The sequence below is a fragment of the Psittacula echo genome (assembly GCF_963264785.1).
Source record: "Psittacula echo genome assembly, chromosome: Z".
Lineage (NCBI taxonomy): Eukaryota > Metazoa > Chordata > Aves > Psittaciformes > Psittacidae > Psittacula > Psittacula echo.
The window spans coordinates 30,666,056-30,684,909 of NC_137742.1; the positions used below are offsets into that span (position 1 = coordinate 30,666,056).

General features: G+C 37.4%; 1 protein-coding gene across 1 annotated transcript in view; it reads right to left on the reverse strand.

Moving 5' to 3' along the window:
* GLIS3 (GLIS family zinc finger 3) overlaps positions 1-18,854 on the reverse strand; it is a gene marked incomplete at its 5' end in the record, with an annotated part of 147,192 nt that overhangs the window by 31,275 nt on the left and 97,063 nt on the right. Inside the window, 2 exon segments of the mRNA XM_080637381.1 lie at positions 7,927-8,037; positions 9,454-9,615. Of these exon segments, the coding sequence (XP_080493507.1) occupies positions 7,927-8,037; positions 9,454-9,615 (273 nt within the window).

Sequence of the window (18,854 nt, forward strand, 5' to 3'; positions counted from 1 at the left end):
TTAGCTGGACTTTGGCACTTCTCATTTTCTCCCTGCCTAACCTTACAATATCCTTGTAGGCCTCTTGAGTTGGTTGCCCCTTCTTCCAAAGTAATAAAAGAGTAATAAACTTTTTTTTCCCCTGAGTTCCAGCCAAGGCTGTCTGTTCAGCTGGGCTGGTCTTCTTAGCCACAAGCTCATCTTCTGGCACATGGAGATGGCCTGCTCCTGAACCTTTAAGTTTTTCTTCTTAAAGAACGTCCAGCCTTCCTGGACACCTTTGCCTTTCAGGGCTGCCTCCCAATGGACTCTGTCAATCAGCCCCCTAAAGAAAGAAGAATTCCTGCTTGCTGTAGCCCACTTTCATGCATATGCTGTGGTAGGGAAGTAAAGACATACAAATGGAGAAAATGATTGTGTCTGCTACTAAAACTTAACCTGAAGAACGTAAAACACTTTGAGCACACACTGACAGCTGTTTACAGAGTTTTGAGATTATACGAATTCCTTTTTTTTTTTTTCAATGTGTAAAGGTAAAAAGGGTGACTTTTCAACACATCACACTGCCAAAGCTCACAGGAGTACAAACTCAGGGCAGAAACAAGTGCAGGGACGAGTGAAATAGCAAATGTTAATATCAAACTGTACCAACAATCTCTTGATTATTAACTGCAATAGCACCCTGAAAATCATAAGGAGGGTTTTGTTGTTTCCTCCTCCACATTCACCCTTGGCAAAGCATATCCCCGATGATGAAGTTTCCTTGTAAGAAACGCCTCATGCAGCAGCTGGATGGGGGGTGGGATTCAACAACAGTCAGTCCTCCATCGCTTTCAGGGTCTGTTTTCCTGTTTCTCACTGACCACACTCAAAAGAACTGGTCATTTGTAATCTCAAAAGTTTTCCAACAAATTGTATGATTAAATTCCTTAAACACTGCTGCCATTCCTAATCCCTTTTTGCCAACAGCCTTTTCAGGAAAAATTGCTGCACATCGTGGTGCCTGATTTATATTTCATTTTGAAAACAGGAAGTAAAGGGATTAAAGTCGGGCATTAAAACACTTGCTCTTTACTGCATTTTTTCTGCAGAATAGTTTCTTAGTTGCCATGGGCACTGTTCACTGACCCTTAGCCCCTGAATGCACTTCTTTTTGCATTAGTGACATCTCTTAAATGGACTCCATAAAGAACAAATGATGGAAAATATCCTTATGTTCAACTGCTCTCAAAGCAAGAAAATATATTCGCTTCCCTTTCAATCTGTTCTCTTTTTTGCTATTTTTACAGTGAAATCTTAATGAAGAGTTTTAATAAGGGCAAGCGAAGCCTGAAAGATGCAGAAGCAAACTGGGCTCATAATGCAGGACCTGGCAGTTTAATCCCCATGAGGCAGGTGTTCATAAACAGAGCAATTTCTCCAGATTAATATAGTCACATAATGGACAATATCACCAGTAACTGGATTAGTGCCCGAATAATCTGCTGAAATACCAATGATGTAATGCTCTAACCCTCCTTGGATTCCTCTTTCCTTAGCAATTGAACATTCGGAGTTAGAAAAAATAAAAAGAAGTTTATTTATTTCCTGTGAGTAACACATCAAGAATTGTGTTTCTGGATTCTCAAATACTGAGAAACGAAAAGATAAAATCGAAATAAGTGTTGTGAAATTAAATAAACCGAAGATACTAGCTAAAAAAAAAAATCACCAGACATTGTTTACTATTCATACTCTCCACTAAATCTAATTGGTGATGTAAAATCGTGTTTATTTCAAAACCTGTAAAGAAACCGGTAGCTTCATCAATTGTGCAGCAAAATCAACATGTCACAATAAAAAAGCCTGTTTCTACTGTAAAACAATGTAAATAATGAATAATCAAGAAATGAGCAGCCCTATAAGAAGCAAGAGCTCTGTGTTATTTTGCTGAGGGAGTAATATATTTGCCGACATGACTCACATACAAAGGTAGACAATCTGTCAAAGCTTTACAGAAAACTCCATGTTAACCTGTAATGAAAACACTTGTATGTCTTATTTTCAGAGAAATAATGTTCAATATGGGATATCATGTCTTTAAGCATGTTTTTTTCACATATCTCTTAATGTTTTCATGGTAAGATGGACAGGTTTATATACATCATACGTAACAGGGCTCTGAGACAGAAGTGGTAAACTGTCAGAAAAGGGATATAAAATAACTAGGATTTGGAACATTTCAGTTATTGAGATCTGCCTCTGAAGGTAAAGATTTTATATCCCCATTTTGTCAATACAGGGGTTGCACAGTGACAGAAGAGCAGTATCTGCAGGGTCATTTTGAGCTGTGCAAGGTGGGTTCAGTACAGTCCCTTCAGTTCAGATGGGAACCGTGATCAAGATCAGCAGAGGCCACCACTCTGCAACACAATTCCAGGAATTCCTTTGGCCAGACGATCCATATTCTTATTTCATTATTTCTAATATGCTCCACACTTAGTGTGGACTGCTGTGCTCTGCTAGGCTCTACTGCAACCCAAAGTAGAACTGCCTGTCTTTTATTCCTCCTCAGCACACCTGAAAAGAGTCCGTCAGATATCATAGGAACAAATCCTGGAAGAGCCCATTTTCACTGGGAGAATGTTTTGACATCTCCACAGAAGCCACTGTTCAGCCATCATCTTACAATTGATCAATCTGTGTCAAAAGCAAAATTATTAGGCGGAAATGAACCAAGCTGGAAGTCTGTGCACATATCCCTTGTCTCCTGAGGTCTCACTATGCCCTTCATTCCTTACTGATTTAGTAGATGTGCCATATATACTACAATTCAAAAAACCTCTATCAGCGGTAGACAGTTTTCAGAAATATCCTTTGCACTGCTTCTCCCAAAGCCATGGCTCCATGCTACTTGCTTTCTGGCAGAGACAATACAAAAATTATGTCCTGGAAGAAAACAGGAAAATAGACACAGCACAATTGCGTTAGACTAAGACTAAGTACAAATCAAATACATAAATAAGGAGCAAAATATAATTAAGACTAAACACTGCATGCTTTAGCTGATCTATGCCTCTCTGTATAGTATTGAAAAATCCAGTGGAGACCTAGGAGGTGTTAAGCTATCTTGTCTGAATCCATGCATGGTTTTCCTCCAGATCCATTTGATTCAGCTAAGATGATGTAGGTTTCCAGGAGAGAGACAGCTTTCAGAGGCAATTGTCAAGTAATCATTCAATATATAAAAGCTCATCTGTATAATATATCTGATCCATAACTAACTTACACAACAAGATCAAAGACATAGTCTGGGCACTCTTAAAACTGCCAAAGAATCAAAGATTGGGCAGCTGACAGACGATATTAGTTGGTACAAACTGTTTTCCAGTTCAAGGCCCAGACTAAGACTTTTACATTCCCTTCTAGTCTTGTTTATCTGAATTCCTGAAAAGGAATTATCTTTTCATTTTTTCCACAAAGATGGAGCTAACCAGTTGTGTCCTTATCCATTATGCTTTCTTTTAATTAAATGGAAACAATCATTTTGTCCATCATATTTGAAAAATCATGGCAGTCAGGTGAAGTTTCCAATGACTGGAAAAAGGGAAATATAACCCCCATTTTCAAGAAGGGGAAAATGGATGACCCAAGGAATTACAGATCAGTCAGTCTCACCTCTGTGCCTGGCAAAATCTTGGAGCAGATTCTCCTGGAATGCATGCTAAGGCACATGAAAAACAACAAGGCACTTGCATAACTCGCAATATAATACTTAAATTACATATTTTCTTTAGATATACAAATACAGATTCCTTCAGCAAGACTCCTGCAGAAATAGCAAATGGTTTTCATGGTATGTGAAAAAGGTAATATTCTCATACTTGTACAAGGCTGTGTGCTAGCCTGCACAACAAATCAATCTTTATGAAAAGCATAATGCCAGTATTTGTCTTGTATATTGCTTTCAAATCACTGAGTATGTAATAGTGCAGGCTCTGGATTTTGTTAAAAATGCATTACATAATTATGTTTTCACTAACTTTAATAAAAATATATACAAACTAGAACTATGGATTAAGATTTTCAAAACCATATCATCAATTCACAGATGAAAGAAATCTGCTGTTTACTGAAAACACAAAGTGTAAACAACTGAAAATACGCTTATTTGTGTCAAGTAGTGCATTTTTTGACTAGTCAGAGACTCTACAGGATGATTCAAGGAACAAAATTACTGAGCCCTGTTGAAGATATCAAAGCAAAGCTCTCAACTGTAGCCTTCCTTATTAAAGCTGCCTTAAGCTGTTCCAATATAATTTCTAATGGAAAATTTAGTTGAACTCTTCACATGGAAAAAATGAGGGAATGAAACAGGGTGAAAGATAAGAGAATATAGGAGTATCTGGACTGGAAGAAAGTCCTGGAAATGGTTTTATCATAGCATATGCACGTCAACCACCTACATATGTTCAGTTTGGGTTGCATATCCCAAAGACCCAAAGCTATGAAGGTAGAAGACAGAATAAGAAAGAAAACTGAAAGAGAAAAGGATTATAAAAGCTGAACAAGAGAAAGAAAAAAGCAGAACACATAAATTAAGGGTAGGAAGCTTGAAGGTTATTTTAAAGTAACAGTTCAGAAGCAGATGCTTATCCTAGACCAGGCCCACGGCCCATCTAGAGTGCTTACAGTTACGTACACTGTGTCCATTAGCAGCTGGCATTTCTGGAGAAAGAGTGAGAAGCTGCAAATAAGCAGTACAGAATAACCACACTTTTCCCTAATCTATTTAGCTTGATGCTGACTTCTATTCTGAACATATTCTGAATTCTAAAATATCCCTTGCAAAACTCATCTTTATTTTTTTAACTCTGTCCCATTACCCACAGAAATACCCGGTTCTCTTTGAATCCTGCATGGCTCTTACCTTCCATTATACATTTAGGTATTAAATGCCACATGGTAACTGTTCAACTTACAAGAAATCTTCTAAGTTTGTTGTTCTTTCAAAACTGAAAGGAGGAGATGAATAATAAGAAGACAGATTTCAAAAGTTATTGTAGTCCAGTGGCATGTTGTGTACTAGCATTCCTCTTAGTGTTACTTTATGCGCTCATTTTGGGTGCGGCTTACTTTTCGATCACTGAGCTCCCTGCTTAGAAGGAGATCCATCCATATTGCCCAAGAGATGTTGAAATCCAGGCACAGACAGCATTTTTTAATTTTTAAAATAAAATAGGAAGTACTGCTTTTTATCACACTATCTTAAAACACATCCTGAACATTGTGATACATAAAGATTATGCCTAAAATGTTTTGCTAGACATTTTCAGCATCTATTCCCAGGTGTGTGGTATTCGTGTACATATTTTCCCTTGTGTTTATGAAGAATTTTACAATTGATGATTAATGCAGGCATGGCTCTCCTTACTCTCCTCCTTTCCTCTGAAATGTAAATGAAATTTTATTGTACTATCCACTAAATTGCTTGTGTTAAATATATTTCTGCCATCATCTTCTTGGTTTATAGGATTTTCATCCCATTACCTGGAGCAATTCCCAGTTATTTGGTGGATTGCCAGAGGCTGGAGTTTGGGAGGAGAAGGGGAACACCAGCTGCCTTAGAAGATTTAGAGAAAAGGCATTTTTGCCTCACATGGTAAGCCATAAAGAAAAGTTGCTCAGAATAATTCAGAGATGGAAATTTATCTATATCACATTGCATAATCTGGCCCCATCTTAGAGGGTCAAGGAAATCTTTGAAGACAGATCTAGAAAATCTGGGCTGAAGATTCAATGTAAAGTTTAGCACAGTAAGTAGTTAATTCCACTGTTATGAATATACTTCATTCTGCTATTTTAAGTCTCCGCAACATACAAGACTCATTTGCAGGTACAGTCTTGGAGAGCCAGCAACTTAAGACACCACAATAACGTCACTTGGTGTGTTGGGGGAGGTTAAAAGGAGGATTAAAAGCAGTCAGGCATGATATATTAAATGAATCCATGACTAATGGGGTCTGACAGCAAAGGGTTTTATTCTTTTCAACAGAATAGATCCCTAGGGCTGAAAGTATTACTCCACTGTGCCTTTATCACCTTGGAATTTTTATGGTTATTTTTGATGAATTTACATTTTTGTAAAGACTCTTTTGACATTAAGCCAATTTTCACTTTTAATTAAATCCATAAATAACCTTAATTCTGTATTAAAAGGTTTATTGTTTCTTACTTATTATTACTAGCAGAAAATATTTCAAATACCAAAGCATGATGTTAGTTAGCAATTAGAAGTTCTTAAAGGTACAGTAACCATGTTGTACCTTGTAAACATTGTTCATTGCAAACTTTATCCATGTTTTAAGTATCTGGCTTGATAGAAGCCACAATTTTTCTTTTCTTTTTGTGGTGGTTTGGCTTATTTCCCGTTCTATGTATCAATGTATCACAGGTGATCAATGCACATAAATAAATCCTTATTGAACAGGGATGAGGAATAAGCAATTTTAAGTTTAGAATGTGCCCATAGAGAGTCAAGCAAGAAGTAAAAAGGGCCGGGTCTGGCACATAAGGAATGGAAAATAAGCAAAGTGAAATAGTGAATAAAATGCAGGAAGGAAAATCCCACAGAGTATTGCAATCTGGCATAATGATAGAAGGGAGATAACCCATTATTTAACTTTCAAAGACAGTAATGTTACAGTGCAGTTGAATAGCTATATTCAGGTCTATTTATGTCAGTTTTAGCTGACACATCACCCACAATTTTTTCAGAATGCAAAGTCTTGATTGGCATTTACTATATACATCTGTAAAAGACAAGTGTCTGGGTAGTTGTGTTGCTCTCTCCTCAGATATGCAGGGCAGGACTCGCAGACCTCCTTTGGTAGTCCTGCCTGTGGGAAGTGTACGCAGAAGCAAGGAAGCCAAAGCACTGCTTATAAGGTGAAAATTAATGCTCAGTTACCTTGTCTCTGATACAGAAGTGGGCAACCATGAGTTTAAAAGAAATTCCTCAAGATTACTACAGTGCAGTTCCTCAGAGGCTGACATAGAGTCTCTGCTGCCATGTCCTGCTTCAACAAACCACTGAATCAAAATGTACTCTTTCAATTTGTATACTGCAGCCTTAAAAACTGCCATGTAGTGCTTACAATGCTGCACAAAACAGTTTTTTGCAACTTTCTACGAATGGTTGTGCACTTAATTTTAAATCTTCTGAACTACAACTTGTTTAACATAGCGCTCTGTCTCAAAGTTTTGTCTATCCCTAAACCAGTTCATGCATGTTCCCATTTTATCAGGACCAATTTCCTTTAAAATGAAACCTTTCATTTTTATCTTCAATGATCTAAATGATCTAAGGAAATATTGCCAGTGTTTAATAGGACTTATGATGAAAAATGCTCAGGAAAAGAAATTATTCCCTTAGGTCACAACTCAGCTCTTAAAAGATGTGCTTATACATAAACAACTGCTGACTCATGGACTTGACATCCACAGGGAACCAGTGCTGTGAAATGTTTTGGTATTTGGAAGTGTCTGGTATATGTAAATATAATTTCCACCTTAATCTCAAATACGGCCCATTTTACCCTCAGAATCCATTCTTCCATCTGAGACTGGCTATGTAAGCTGGATTTTGTATTACTGTGTATTCACAGATCAGCAGAACTTGAAAAACTTAAAAAAAAAAAAGTTTCAAAAAAATGTCTTTTAGTTGCCTCATTATGTATCTTTAGTGATTAATCACCACATCAGAAAATAAAAAGCATTAAAGCACGCAGCCTCATTAACTCCATATCATTTATATGAAACCCATATGTATTAATTCCCATTAAGAGTTTTTCTAATCAACAGCCTGATGTCAGCACAGGTACTTGAAGATGCGATTGAAACAGCTAATATTAGAACACTGACTTCTCTACATAAGCTTTACTCCAGTCAACACAGTAGAAAATTTACCTTTTTCCTTACTTGTTGGTCTTTGGAAGAATGGGCTTTCACATGCTTTCTCAGGGAACTTGGATCTGTGTATCGTTTTGTACATCCTGGAATGTGACACGCGTAAGGTTTCTAGGTCAAAAAGAAAAAGGATAAAGCAGCTGTTATATCACAAATTATTTTAACTCCAGATAACTCTTCTTGAACCTTGGGATGCTGCAAACCACATTATTACAGAACACAAATGTTGTACATTACTATAAGCAGAATGCTCAGTAATTTATTAGAAAGGAAAAGGAGGAAAGTAAGGCTTACAAGAAAGACAAAAGGAAAGCTTTCATTATGGCACCTGTTATTGTTACCTTTTTTCGGTAATCAGTACAATAAATATTGCTAGTTATACTCACAATTCTTCCACCCTCAGAGCAATCTTTGACTTAATCAGAAATTACAGTCTTTAGAGAATCAGGTAAAGAAAGTGCAGTAAAGGCCCAGAGAGACTGTTTAGGATTACAGAAGAACCTGCTTCAGAAGAGAAGAACAAGAAAAAGTGTTAGTTTACTACATTACAAAAAAAGAAAGCAAAAACCAAAGCAAGCACTGAAGACCGAAGTTTCAAAAATATTACATACAAAAATACAAATTTTAATGTGGAGTACAAGATAAACTCCTTTAGCTCACATTTTCTAAAAAACGTCATTTTAGAAAGATTCCAGATATCTTTGTATTTTTCTTAAAGCCAAACACATCTAACTCACTCTAAATCTTTATAAGTATCTCCTTCTGCCTGTTCTAACCCATCTGTCTTCCCCGAAGACTTGTAGGTTCACAATACATAGTATTAAACGAACTTCAGGTCCAATGGTTTGCTGAAATCAGCTATTTTGCAATTTAGATGTTTATGTTTCACAAAGCATTTCCGTAAACACCTGTACAAATTATTAACTTACCAGCCATACTATTGACTATTTGAAATTGATCTTTTAAGTTTTGTGACTGCCATTTAATTCAAATGGCATTGTTCTCATTTTGTTTCTGCACTTCTGCCCTTTGGAAACTGCTTGTCTCTGACAAAACATCATCTTTGTTATGAAACAAAAGGTTTTAAACTAATCTCAGCTGGGATTCAAATTCACAAGCAACACTTTGTTGGAATGAAAATTTTTAGATTTACAAAATTATTCTTCCTCTCTTGACTTTTCTGGTACATGCCCCAGCCTCAAGTTCAACTGAGTTTTTGCCAGAGAATAGCCCTTATTATCACAGATGGTCTCTGTGTCTTTTCATAGTGACTTCGGGTTCCTTAAAGACCATTCAAGTGAGAGAAAGTTACTGCTTTTAGCTGAGGCAAAACCTGTGGAACTGCTGCCTTTTTATAAACTAGTTTGGCCCATCTTCATCCATGCTTCTGAAACACCTTAAACTGCCTCACCAGACACTTCTCCCTCCTATCTCTAAGGTTCTGGGCTACCTACTGACACCAAGCTGGATGAAAGGAGCACACGGTCTAATGTACAGGAGACTGCAATGTGACTTCTGCTTCCTTACAGTGTCCACGTGTGTCCTCTGGTGCTTGGCGCGGTCGCTGGAGTTGCTGAATGCTTTCTGGCAGCCAGGGTGCTGACAAAGGTACGGCTTTTCACCCGTATGGCTCCTTAAGTGAATCTTGAGATTTTCTAGTCTGGAAAAGGCTTTCTTGCATCCCTCAAACTATAAAAGAGAAATCAAAAACACACTCAGCAAGCTGCAACAGCAAGCACAAGAACAACAAGAACAACAGGCTGAAAGGGCTTTCAGAAACCTCCAGCCTGCTATGGCTGGATGATCCTCCAGAGCTGAGAAAACATGGCTTCTCAGTGTGGGTATTACTGCAGGGTTTGAACCATTTAGATCATAACAATGTATTTATCCTCCCTGCACATGACCGAATGAGGAAATCACATCCCAATCCTATTTTACACATGAGACACTGAGACCCAAAGAGTCTGGTCAGCTCAGAGAGACACACTTCTCAGTCTACCTGGGAAACACAGCCCTAGCTGATTCGCCCAGTAGCAGACAGAAGCAAAACGGTCACTGTCAGGTTCCCAAGTCCTGTGCTAGCTACCCTCATCTCAGGTCTAGGCTTGAGGATATGAGCAACTAAGCTGCGTCTCTCAGGAGCAACTCAACCTACTAAGCAACAACAAAATCATGCAGAGAAATGTCAGTCTGCTCTATCTTGCTGATGATAATTCAAAAAGTAAAATGATTTCTGAAAAATTTAAAAAGATATATATCTTGGAACTAGAAATACGAAAGAAAGAATAGAAATTCTTTTCTATTTGTCATATTTTTGCCAATGTTTATATGACCCAAAAAGCTGTTCTTCGTCTATTATTTTCCCATAGCATACTTTATCCTAAGGGAAAATAAAAACCATCAGTTCTATTTGACACCAGTGGTTTTTATGTATCTTTGATTTCAATTAGACTTGAATATTTATGAATATTAATTAGAAGTATAGCCTTTTTTAATTCAATCAGTCAAGATCAGTTAATCCCATTAGATTTAGCTGCTGCATATTCTACTGTGCAGCATCTAAAACATGCACTGTATAACATGCTAGTTTGCAGATCTTGTATACTTGCATAAAATAATAGTGCATTAACAGATGTCAAACATTTCTAATGCTAACAAAAATTTTTCCACCATTTCTCTACCTATTCATTTTACTCACTGGAAAAGAAACAGGCAATTTTTCACTGATGATTGAATAATAAAAATAAGTTTTATTATATATTATTCAGTGTGTGTATGTTTACAAAAGCACAGATAGAAAAATACTGACAGAATTCTGATTAAAATTAGCATGGCTTTCATGCAGAACTGCAACACCCTCAAAAAAGAGGAAAAAAAGGATATAAATCTTTCATCACTTTAGTACCATAGCTTTTTAATTAATGGAAGAGAGAGTTACAACTTTGAAGAATAAAGTGTAATACACACATACCTGTATAAATATATAAAGTAGCAATACTAAAATTAAGAAATTAAGATTGAGAAAGGGGATGAAGCACCCCCAATTGTAACGTAAGTGCAATTTCATCTTTCACATACATCAAGTTCAGAAAATTTCTCAACCCAAAAAGCGTATTTATTTATATCATATCCCTTTAACCAAAGCAAACCTACAGTGCCTTTCAGATTAACCAGTTTCAATCACTGAATATTAATTTACACTTGTACATGAGTGTGGCCTTTATAAAGGTTTAGTACACAGGCAAACCATTGCTGCAAGTGTAAACATTTTTCTACTTTTAGGAAAATATTATTAGAAAATATTCCAGGATAAATAAATAAAAATTTAGACAGATATCTCTTACAACTGCCTGGATAAAAATACCATGTTTTATTAGGAAAAAGTAAAGAGCAGAGAAAGCATAAAAACCATGAGTGCTGAAAGACTGATGTAACAAATGGCCTTAGGAAAATAAAACCATTTAAGAGCAGCTATGCTAAAATAACAAAGAAACCTACTGATTAGCCCATCTTATGTGGATAAGTTGTTATTTCTTATTAAATTCATAAAAGAACAACCATCCATTCTAATGTCAGTAACTAGGCTGTATGCAGATATGAAATAAATTGTAGCATCTCAACTATCAAATTGTGTATTGCAGAAAAGGTCATTCTAGCAAAACACAGAAACTGCAAGCCTGTATTATTAGAAAGACCATCATAACACAACAGTTAAGGAATGTGTCGTGGTTTAAGCCCAGGCCGTAAATCAGAGCCACGAAGTCCACTTCCCCCCCCACCATCCCACGGCCACCCCTCGCGTCCACCCGTCCCGCGGCTCACCTCCAGCCATCCTCACCCCAAAACCCTCGAGGGAACTTAAAGAGCCAAGAAGAAGGCAGGGGGGCACCCGCAGCTCACAGAGTCACCCCCATCCAAGTACTAACCAAGCCCGACCCTGCTTAGCTTCCGAGATCAGACGAGATCGGGCGTTTTCAGGGTGGTGTGGCCGTACGTCAGCTCACCGTAGGCCAGTCACCCGTGGGTGCCTGCACTCTAAGAAGGAGAAAAACTGACTGCTACTGCTGAACCCAGGACAGTATGTTACATTAAAAGCCAGACTTTTTGAAGCCTTAGGAGTCTCTGATGCTTAAAACAAAATAAATGAGAAGACATTATTTCCAAAAATGCAGAACATGCATTCTTTCCTGATAACCAGATTTCAATGAAATATTCTAGACATGATTACCTATGGGGGAAAAAAGCCAGGTAGATGGTAGTTGAAAAGGAATTCTTCATAGTTTTTAAGTTACTAACTGTAGTAAAAGAGGAGAATGCAACACCTTTATTACAAGTAGTCACTTCAGTATATGGCATGCATGACAATCTGAAGTTTAACATTCCTAAACGTACTCCCAATTACACCGGGTTTTTTTGGAAGTATTACGTAGAGTTAATTACATAATGTTTTCCTAAACTGCAATACAGAAATTACAGTTACTGAGCTGTTATTTTTACAGTGGCATAAAAAATGAAACTGCAAAGTAGTTCATAAAGAAAATTTCCTCTCTCGGCTTCCTAAATTTGGGAGGATTTTTCCAAAACATACTCATTAGAGTGTTCACATCCATACTTACTTTTCCTTTCTATAAGAATAATTGTCAAAAATAAGAAAAAAGGTATTTACAGTGAAAGGTTAAGCATCTCAATAAAAAGCAAAAGTAGTATTTTAAAACACTTATGTTTTCATGGGTGTGCTGTTCAACTTTCTATAGTCAGAGACCATGTCCAGTGTACCAGGCAACCATTCTGTGAAATTACAATATGATTACATAGATTTATATAAAATCATCTGTGCAGCAGGTAGAGCCTTGTTGGATGCACCACGCACTTCTGAGCCCTGTTGGGAATTAGATTATAACCTTGATTATGAAATATATTTAGACCCTTACACTGTAAGAACAGCATGGTTCTGTGTCTATACTTCAATGTTGATAGAAGATCTTCAGTGGTCAAGTGTTTAAGAAATTAGCCAGTTTTCACTGTAAAAGGAACTGCTCTGAGTATCTCAGTTGATCACCAGAGTAACAAAGACTGAAGACCTTGCTCTGGCAAACATCTGTCAGAGATCTGAAGCATTCACAGGAAAGTATCTAGTCTTTATTTTTAAAGTCAATGACATGACAGCCCAGCTTCCTCTTAATCCAACTACCCCCTAGTATTATCTGGTATTAAAAATCTTTACTTTTTCCTATCTGAATTTGTTTTGCTTCAGCATCCAAACTGTGCATTTTCTTATGTCTTTTTCTTCTCTATTAATTGGTAACATAAAAGATAACTTCTAGGTATTTTCTGTTATCAAGTCACTTGACTAAGTCCCAAATAATTTATACACATAAAAATTATTCGCTTTCTCACTATAAACACTTCTTTCTCAGATCTACTTTGAAATTTATTCTAACACCAAAACAAATAAAATTCTCATAGAAATATTGACATCTTGGCAGTATTTAATATTAAAGTGATGTTTAATCCAACATTATGTTACTGTCTTATTCTGATACTTTCACATTTATGCTTTTAATATCTTTTTGGTTTTTTAATCAGTTATACACAGTGATTCTCAAATATTTTTCATAATCAGTGCATTTGGGGAGGATCATCTTTTATTTTTTAAGTGAAGGATAAGCATTTCTCTAGTCTGTTGCCATTTGTGGGGAGATATTTACGGACATTATAATGAATATATTTCATTACATGTTCCCAGTCTGGTCTTTCTCTAAGGTTATGGGGACACAGATGTTTCTCCTTTCTAATTTAACTTTGTTAAACATTAGCTTTCCTATAACCATTAAATTGCAACATCTGGGTTTCTGTATATCAAGAGGTAGCCTGTGTCCACGTAAAGTCTTAATAACAGACCTGGATACTTAGTGACAGAACCTCCCCTCCTAACTTGAGGCTGTTTCCTCTTGTCCCATCACTTGTTACCTGGAAGAAGAGACCAACACCCATCTCACTACATCTTGCTGTCAGATAATTGTAGGTATCTCCCTCCACATAAAGTTAAAAAATATCATATAGTTTAAACATAAGGTTAAAAAATATCATATAGTTTAAACATGAGAAGCCTTGGAGAAACCTAATCATATTGTATACTCCCAAACACAGAACAGCAGGCATTTCACCAGTGGTATTTTATATTCCATTCCAAACTGATCCCCATCAACACTGGGACAAAATTCAGCTCAAGACTTGTAAACAGCATTATCCACCAATGATTCCACATTTGAACTATATTTCAGATCTATTTCTCAAAAAATAATTAATAAATAATACTGGACTATTTTAAAATATTCAGTGTTTGTCATTTACAATTTAATACTTTTTCAGTAAAATATAAATACAGAAATATAGTACTAGTTTTCTACTGTTTCCTTCTTCCATGCCAGACTGTAGAAGTAACAGCTTGATAAAACACGCTCCGTCAAAGAACTGATATTTATGTGAGAAGAAAATGAAACAAGTGGGACTCTGCAAAGGCAAAGGGCTCCAAGATGTTTCCGTGTACCCTTCTATGTCTTCAGAAAGGCAGTAAAATAATTTGATATAGCATGTGCTGAATTATACAAACTGGTATGAGTCTGCCTGCTTGAAGACAGTATAAAAAGTTGACTCTGTCTCATGCAGATGTGCTATCTGGACATTGACCTGATCCCACTCACAACAGCCAGCTACTGTCTGAGATTGCTTTGTCTAGCTATTTGACTTGCTTACTTTAGTAAGCATAAGCTGAACATAAGCTTGACAAAGAAAAGTTTTAAACCCTAGACTTTGAAGAACTTATATTTTCTAGATGAAAATACAAGCCATTTCTGAATTTTAGGAAATGCATATATGCAAATAGAGAAAATGGTATTCCTATAAAATACCAAGGAAAAAATAAATCAGAGTAGCATATACATAAGCCTCCAAATAAAAGCTTCGAATTGTCCAGTAGTCATGTAGCATTTTGAAAAGGTTTACTAGCAGATAAAGGGCAAATTAATTATTTAACAATGTTTAATGCCTTCCTGTCAATTGATTTTGAATGGTGTGGTATGCTGACCAGCTAGGTTCTTCTGTGTCAGTACCAAGGCAGGTGGTGTGACAAGGACAAAGTATCTTTCCCCAGCTTTGCATTTATTACAAGAACAGATTTAAATGCTGTTCTTTTTGTATGGCTTTCAAACATGAACAATACATTGCAAACATTAATTAATAGTCTTTTTAAAAGCTTTTCCCTTCCTCAACAGCATTAGCAGGGTGCTGCTGTGCAAGAGATGTAAGGGCTTTCAAAAAATTGAGAGTAAGACCTCATATGAAAACCTTTCAAATAGCTTTTTATTCCCCCAGACTCTCCTGCCTGGCAATCTTGTGAACGACACATAATTAGTGTCAGACATCATTCAAACTGCTGACATCAGGTGCTCACCAACAAGGAGGCTGCATGCTACAGATGAGATTTAAAAGCCCAGGTTCATTTCATGTAAAATAAGTGCTCTGCTTTTAACCCTTAAAGTGTGTAAATGGAGAAAAATGTAGTATTCAGAGCAGCACTTCATTATAGAGCAACGATTTCTATCTGAACAGAACACATTTTGAGACATTGTGACTAAATGCTGTGGCAGATTCATGGTGCTTATATGAGGCTGTATTTTTCTCAATGCTATTCAAAGGCTGTGATTTATTTTCTGATTTTATAGTAAAGCTTATGAAATGAAACAGTATCTTGGAATTCTTTGCTCCAGTAAATAATGACAGACTATGCTTATGTCTTGCACGTGATTATGGTAGATGCTTGTTTGCCCAACCATTCAATGAAAATTTGGTCTAAAGCTTGTTGAAGTCAATAAGTAATTACTCTCTTTTTATTTTCCTCTTTAAAAAGCAGGTTCCCTCCACTATAATATCCTCACTTCCAGTCTATCTGGTAGATTCCATTAAAATTTTACAGTCCAGCATTGTGTAAATATAAATGAAAACAAAAGATAATTACAGAAAAAGCCTAAGTAAATTGTTAATTTATCTTCTTTGTACTTCCTACATCAAGCTAACAGGATTATTATTCTCAACAGATGTACAAGAGAGTTTGTATTATGAGTCAGATGTAACTTACAGAACTAGTTGGTACTTACGGCTATAAAGCTTTTGACTAAGGAGCACATAATGCTTTTTGTGTGTGTGTAACAATAGAACAAGATTAATAAACTATATCCTATTTGATTTCAGATTTCCAATACATACATCTCCTTGGGTACATCTTAAGTAAGAAGAGCTACATACTGCTGCTGTAACTGAAAAATGCAATGAAATCAACAGAAAAAAATTATGAACTAATGCAGAGCAAAAGTCACATTGGCTAACATATGAGAAATCAAATTGGGCTACTTCTTCAGGCAGATATAGAAGATAGGCTAGCCTCTAGCACTCTCTTTGAGCAAACTCTCACTCTATCAGGAACACTGTACACAGTGATTACTTGAGTTTATCAATAAAATTTAATTTTAATCTCCTTTCCAAAGAGATCCATATTTATAGTGAACACTATAGTGTTGATTCTGACAGGACAATCAGGAACAGTGGATGAAGGATGCTACCAAATTGCAGTAAAGGTGGAAGAAGAAAAACAGGTAAGGAACTGTTCCCAGCCACAATATTCTTTTATTGTGGGAGCTCTCTTTACAGATGGCTATTTTAATTTATATGTTCTTGATAAATATAGCATGCTCATTTCTCCTTTTCATTTCAATACTCTGGAGATCATACTTCTCACATTCTTGAAATCTGTACCACATCGTATATTCTTAATTTCTAGGTAACAACATGCCTAAACCCACAAATACCTCAGCTGAAACGAAGCACAATACATTGGATGTTATTTATCACTCGAAATAGTGGTGTCAAGAGATTCATTCACCATGGAAATGCCTCTTGTTTTTATTAACTTTAGTAAGTGTGGCCATTTCAGCCTTGGAAGTTATTTCTGTTGCTGTAGAGAAGGTAAACATTATGACAAGTCCCTTCAAAAGAAACTATTACTGAACATATCAGCTGCTACTGATTAAAAAAACATATGGTACAGAAGAATGAACAATTTGGAAATTCTTTCACTGCTTCCTTTTGGAAGACAGTGCCCTTGATTTTTTTTTTTTTTTCTGTTTTTTCACCTTTCTTTCTTTTCCTCCTTGGCTTTTCTAAAAGATTGTCTCTGATTCTCTTGTAACTGAGGTCACCATCTCCATTCTTGCGGCTTTCACTAACAATTTGACATAGTTCTAAAATTGTTCACTGCTGGGAACTACAAACCAGTCAGTTTCACCTCTGTGCCTGGCAAAATCTTGGAGCAGATTCTCCTGGAAGGCATGCTAAGGCACATGAAAAACAACAAGGTGCTTGGTGACAGCCAGCACGGCTTCACTAAGGCGAAATCCTGCCTGACCAATTTGGTGGCCTTCTATGATGGGGCTACGAAACTGATGGACAGGGGCAGAGCAGCTGATGTCATCTACCTGGACTTGTGCAAAGCGTTCGATGCTATCCCACACGACATCCTTGTCTCTAAATTGGAGAGACATCAATTTGATAGATGGACCACTCGGTGGATAAAGAACTGGCTGGATGGCCGCACGCAAAGAGTTGTGGTCAATGGCTCAGTGTCCAACTGGAGATCAGTAACGAGTGGCGCCCCTCAGGGATCGGTGTTGGGACCAGTCTTGTTCAACATCTTTGTCGGTGACATGGACAGTGGGATTGAGTGCACCCTCAGCAAGTTTGCCGATGACACCAAGCTGTGTGGTTCGGTTGATACGCTGGAGGGAAGGGATGCCATCCAGAGGGACCTCGACACGCTTGTGAGGTGGGCTGATGCCAACCTCATGAAGTTTAACCATGCCAAGTGCAAGGTCCTACACCTGGGTCAGGGCAATCCCAGGCACAGCTACAGGTTGGGCAGAGAAGAGATTCAGAGCAGCCATGGGGAGAAGGACTTGGGGGTGTTGGTCAATGAGAAACTGAACATGAGCCGGCTTCAGTGTGCACTCACAGCCCAGAAAGCCAACCGTATCCTGGGCTGCATCAAAAGGAGCGTGACCAGCAGGTCAAAGGAGGTGATCCTGTCCCTCTACTCTGCTCTCGCGAGACCTCATTTGGAGTATTGTGTACAGTTCTGGTGTCGTCAGCATAAAAAGGACATGGAACTGTTGGAACAAGTCCAGAGGAGGGCCACGAGGATGATCAGGGAGCTGGAGCACCTCCCGTATGAAGACAGGCTGAGAAAGTTGGGGCTGTTCAGCCTGGAGAAGAGAAGGCTGCGTGGAGACCTCAGAGCAGCCTTTCAGTATCTGAAGGGGGCCTATAAGAATTCTGGGGAGGGACTCTTCATTAAGGACTGTAGTGACAGGACAAGGGCTAACAGGTTAAAACTTAAACAGGGGAAGTTTAGATTGGATATAAGGAAGAAATTCTTTACTGAGAGGGTGGTGAGGCACTGGAATGGGCTGTTCAAGGAAGTTGTGAATGCTGTATCCCTGGCAGTGTTCAATGCCACGTTGGACGGAACTTTGGGTGACATCGTTTAGTGTGAGGTGTTCCTGCCCATGGCAGGGAAGTTGGAACTAGATGATCTTAAGGTCCTTTCCAATCCTAACTATTCTATGATTCTATGTTAAAGCAGCTATTATTAATGCTAACCACCCAGAGAAGTCATCTAGAATAGAACACTTCTTCCTTCTAGGACACTTGCAAGAACTTAAGAAACTTTCATCAAATAAAAAGTCCTGTTGATTCCTTCCTTAAAAAAAAAACTATGTGGGAACACTCTCTTTCCCTTCAACACAAATTCAAACATGTAGCTACATCTCATTTCTGTATTCATCAGGTATCTATAGATCTCATGACAGAAATATGCT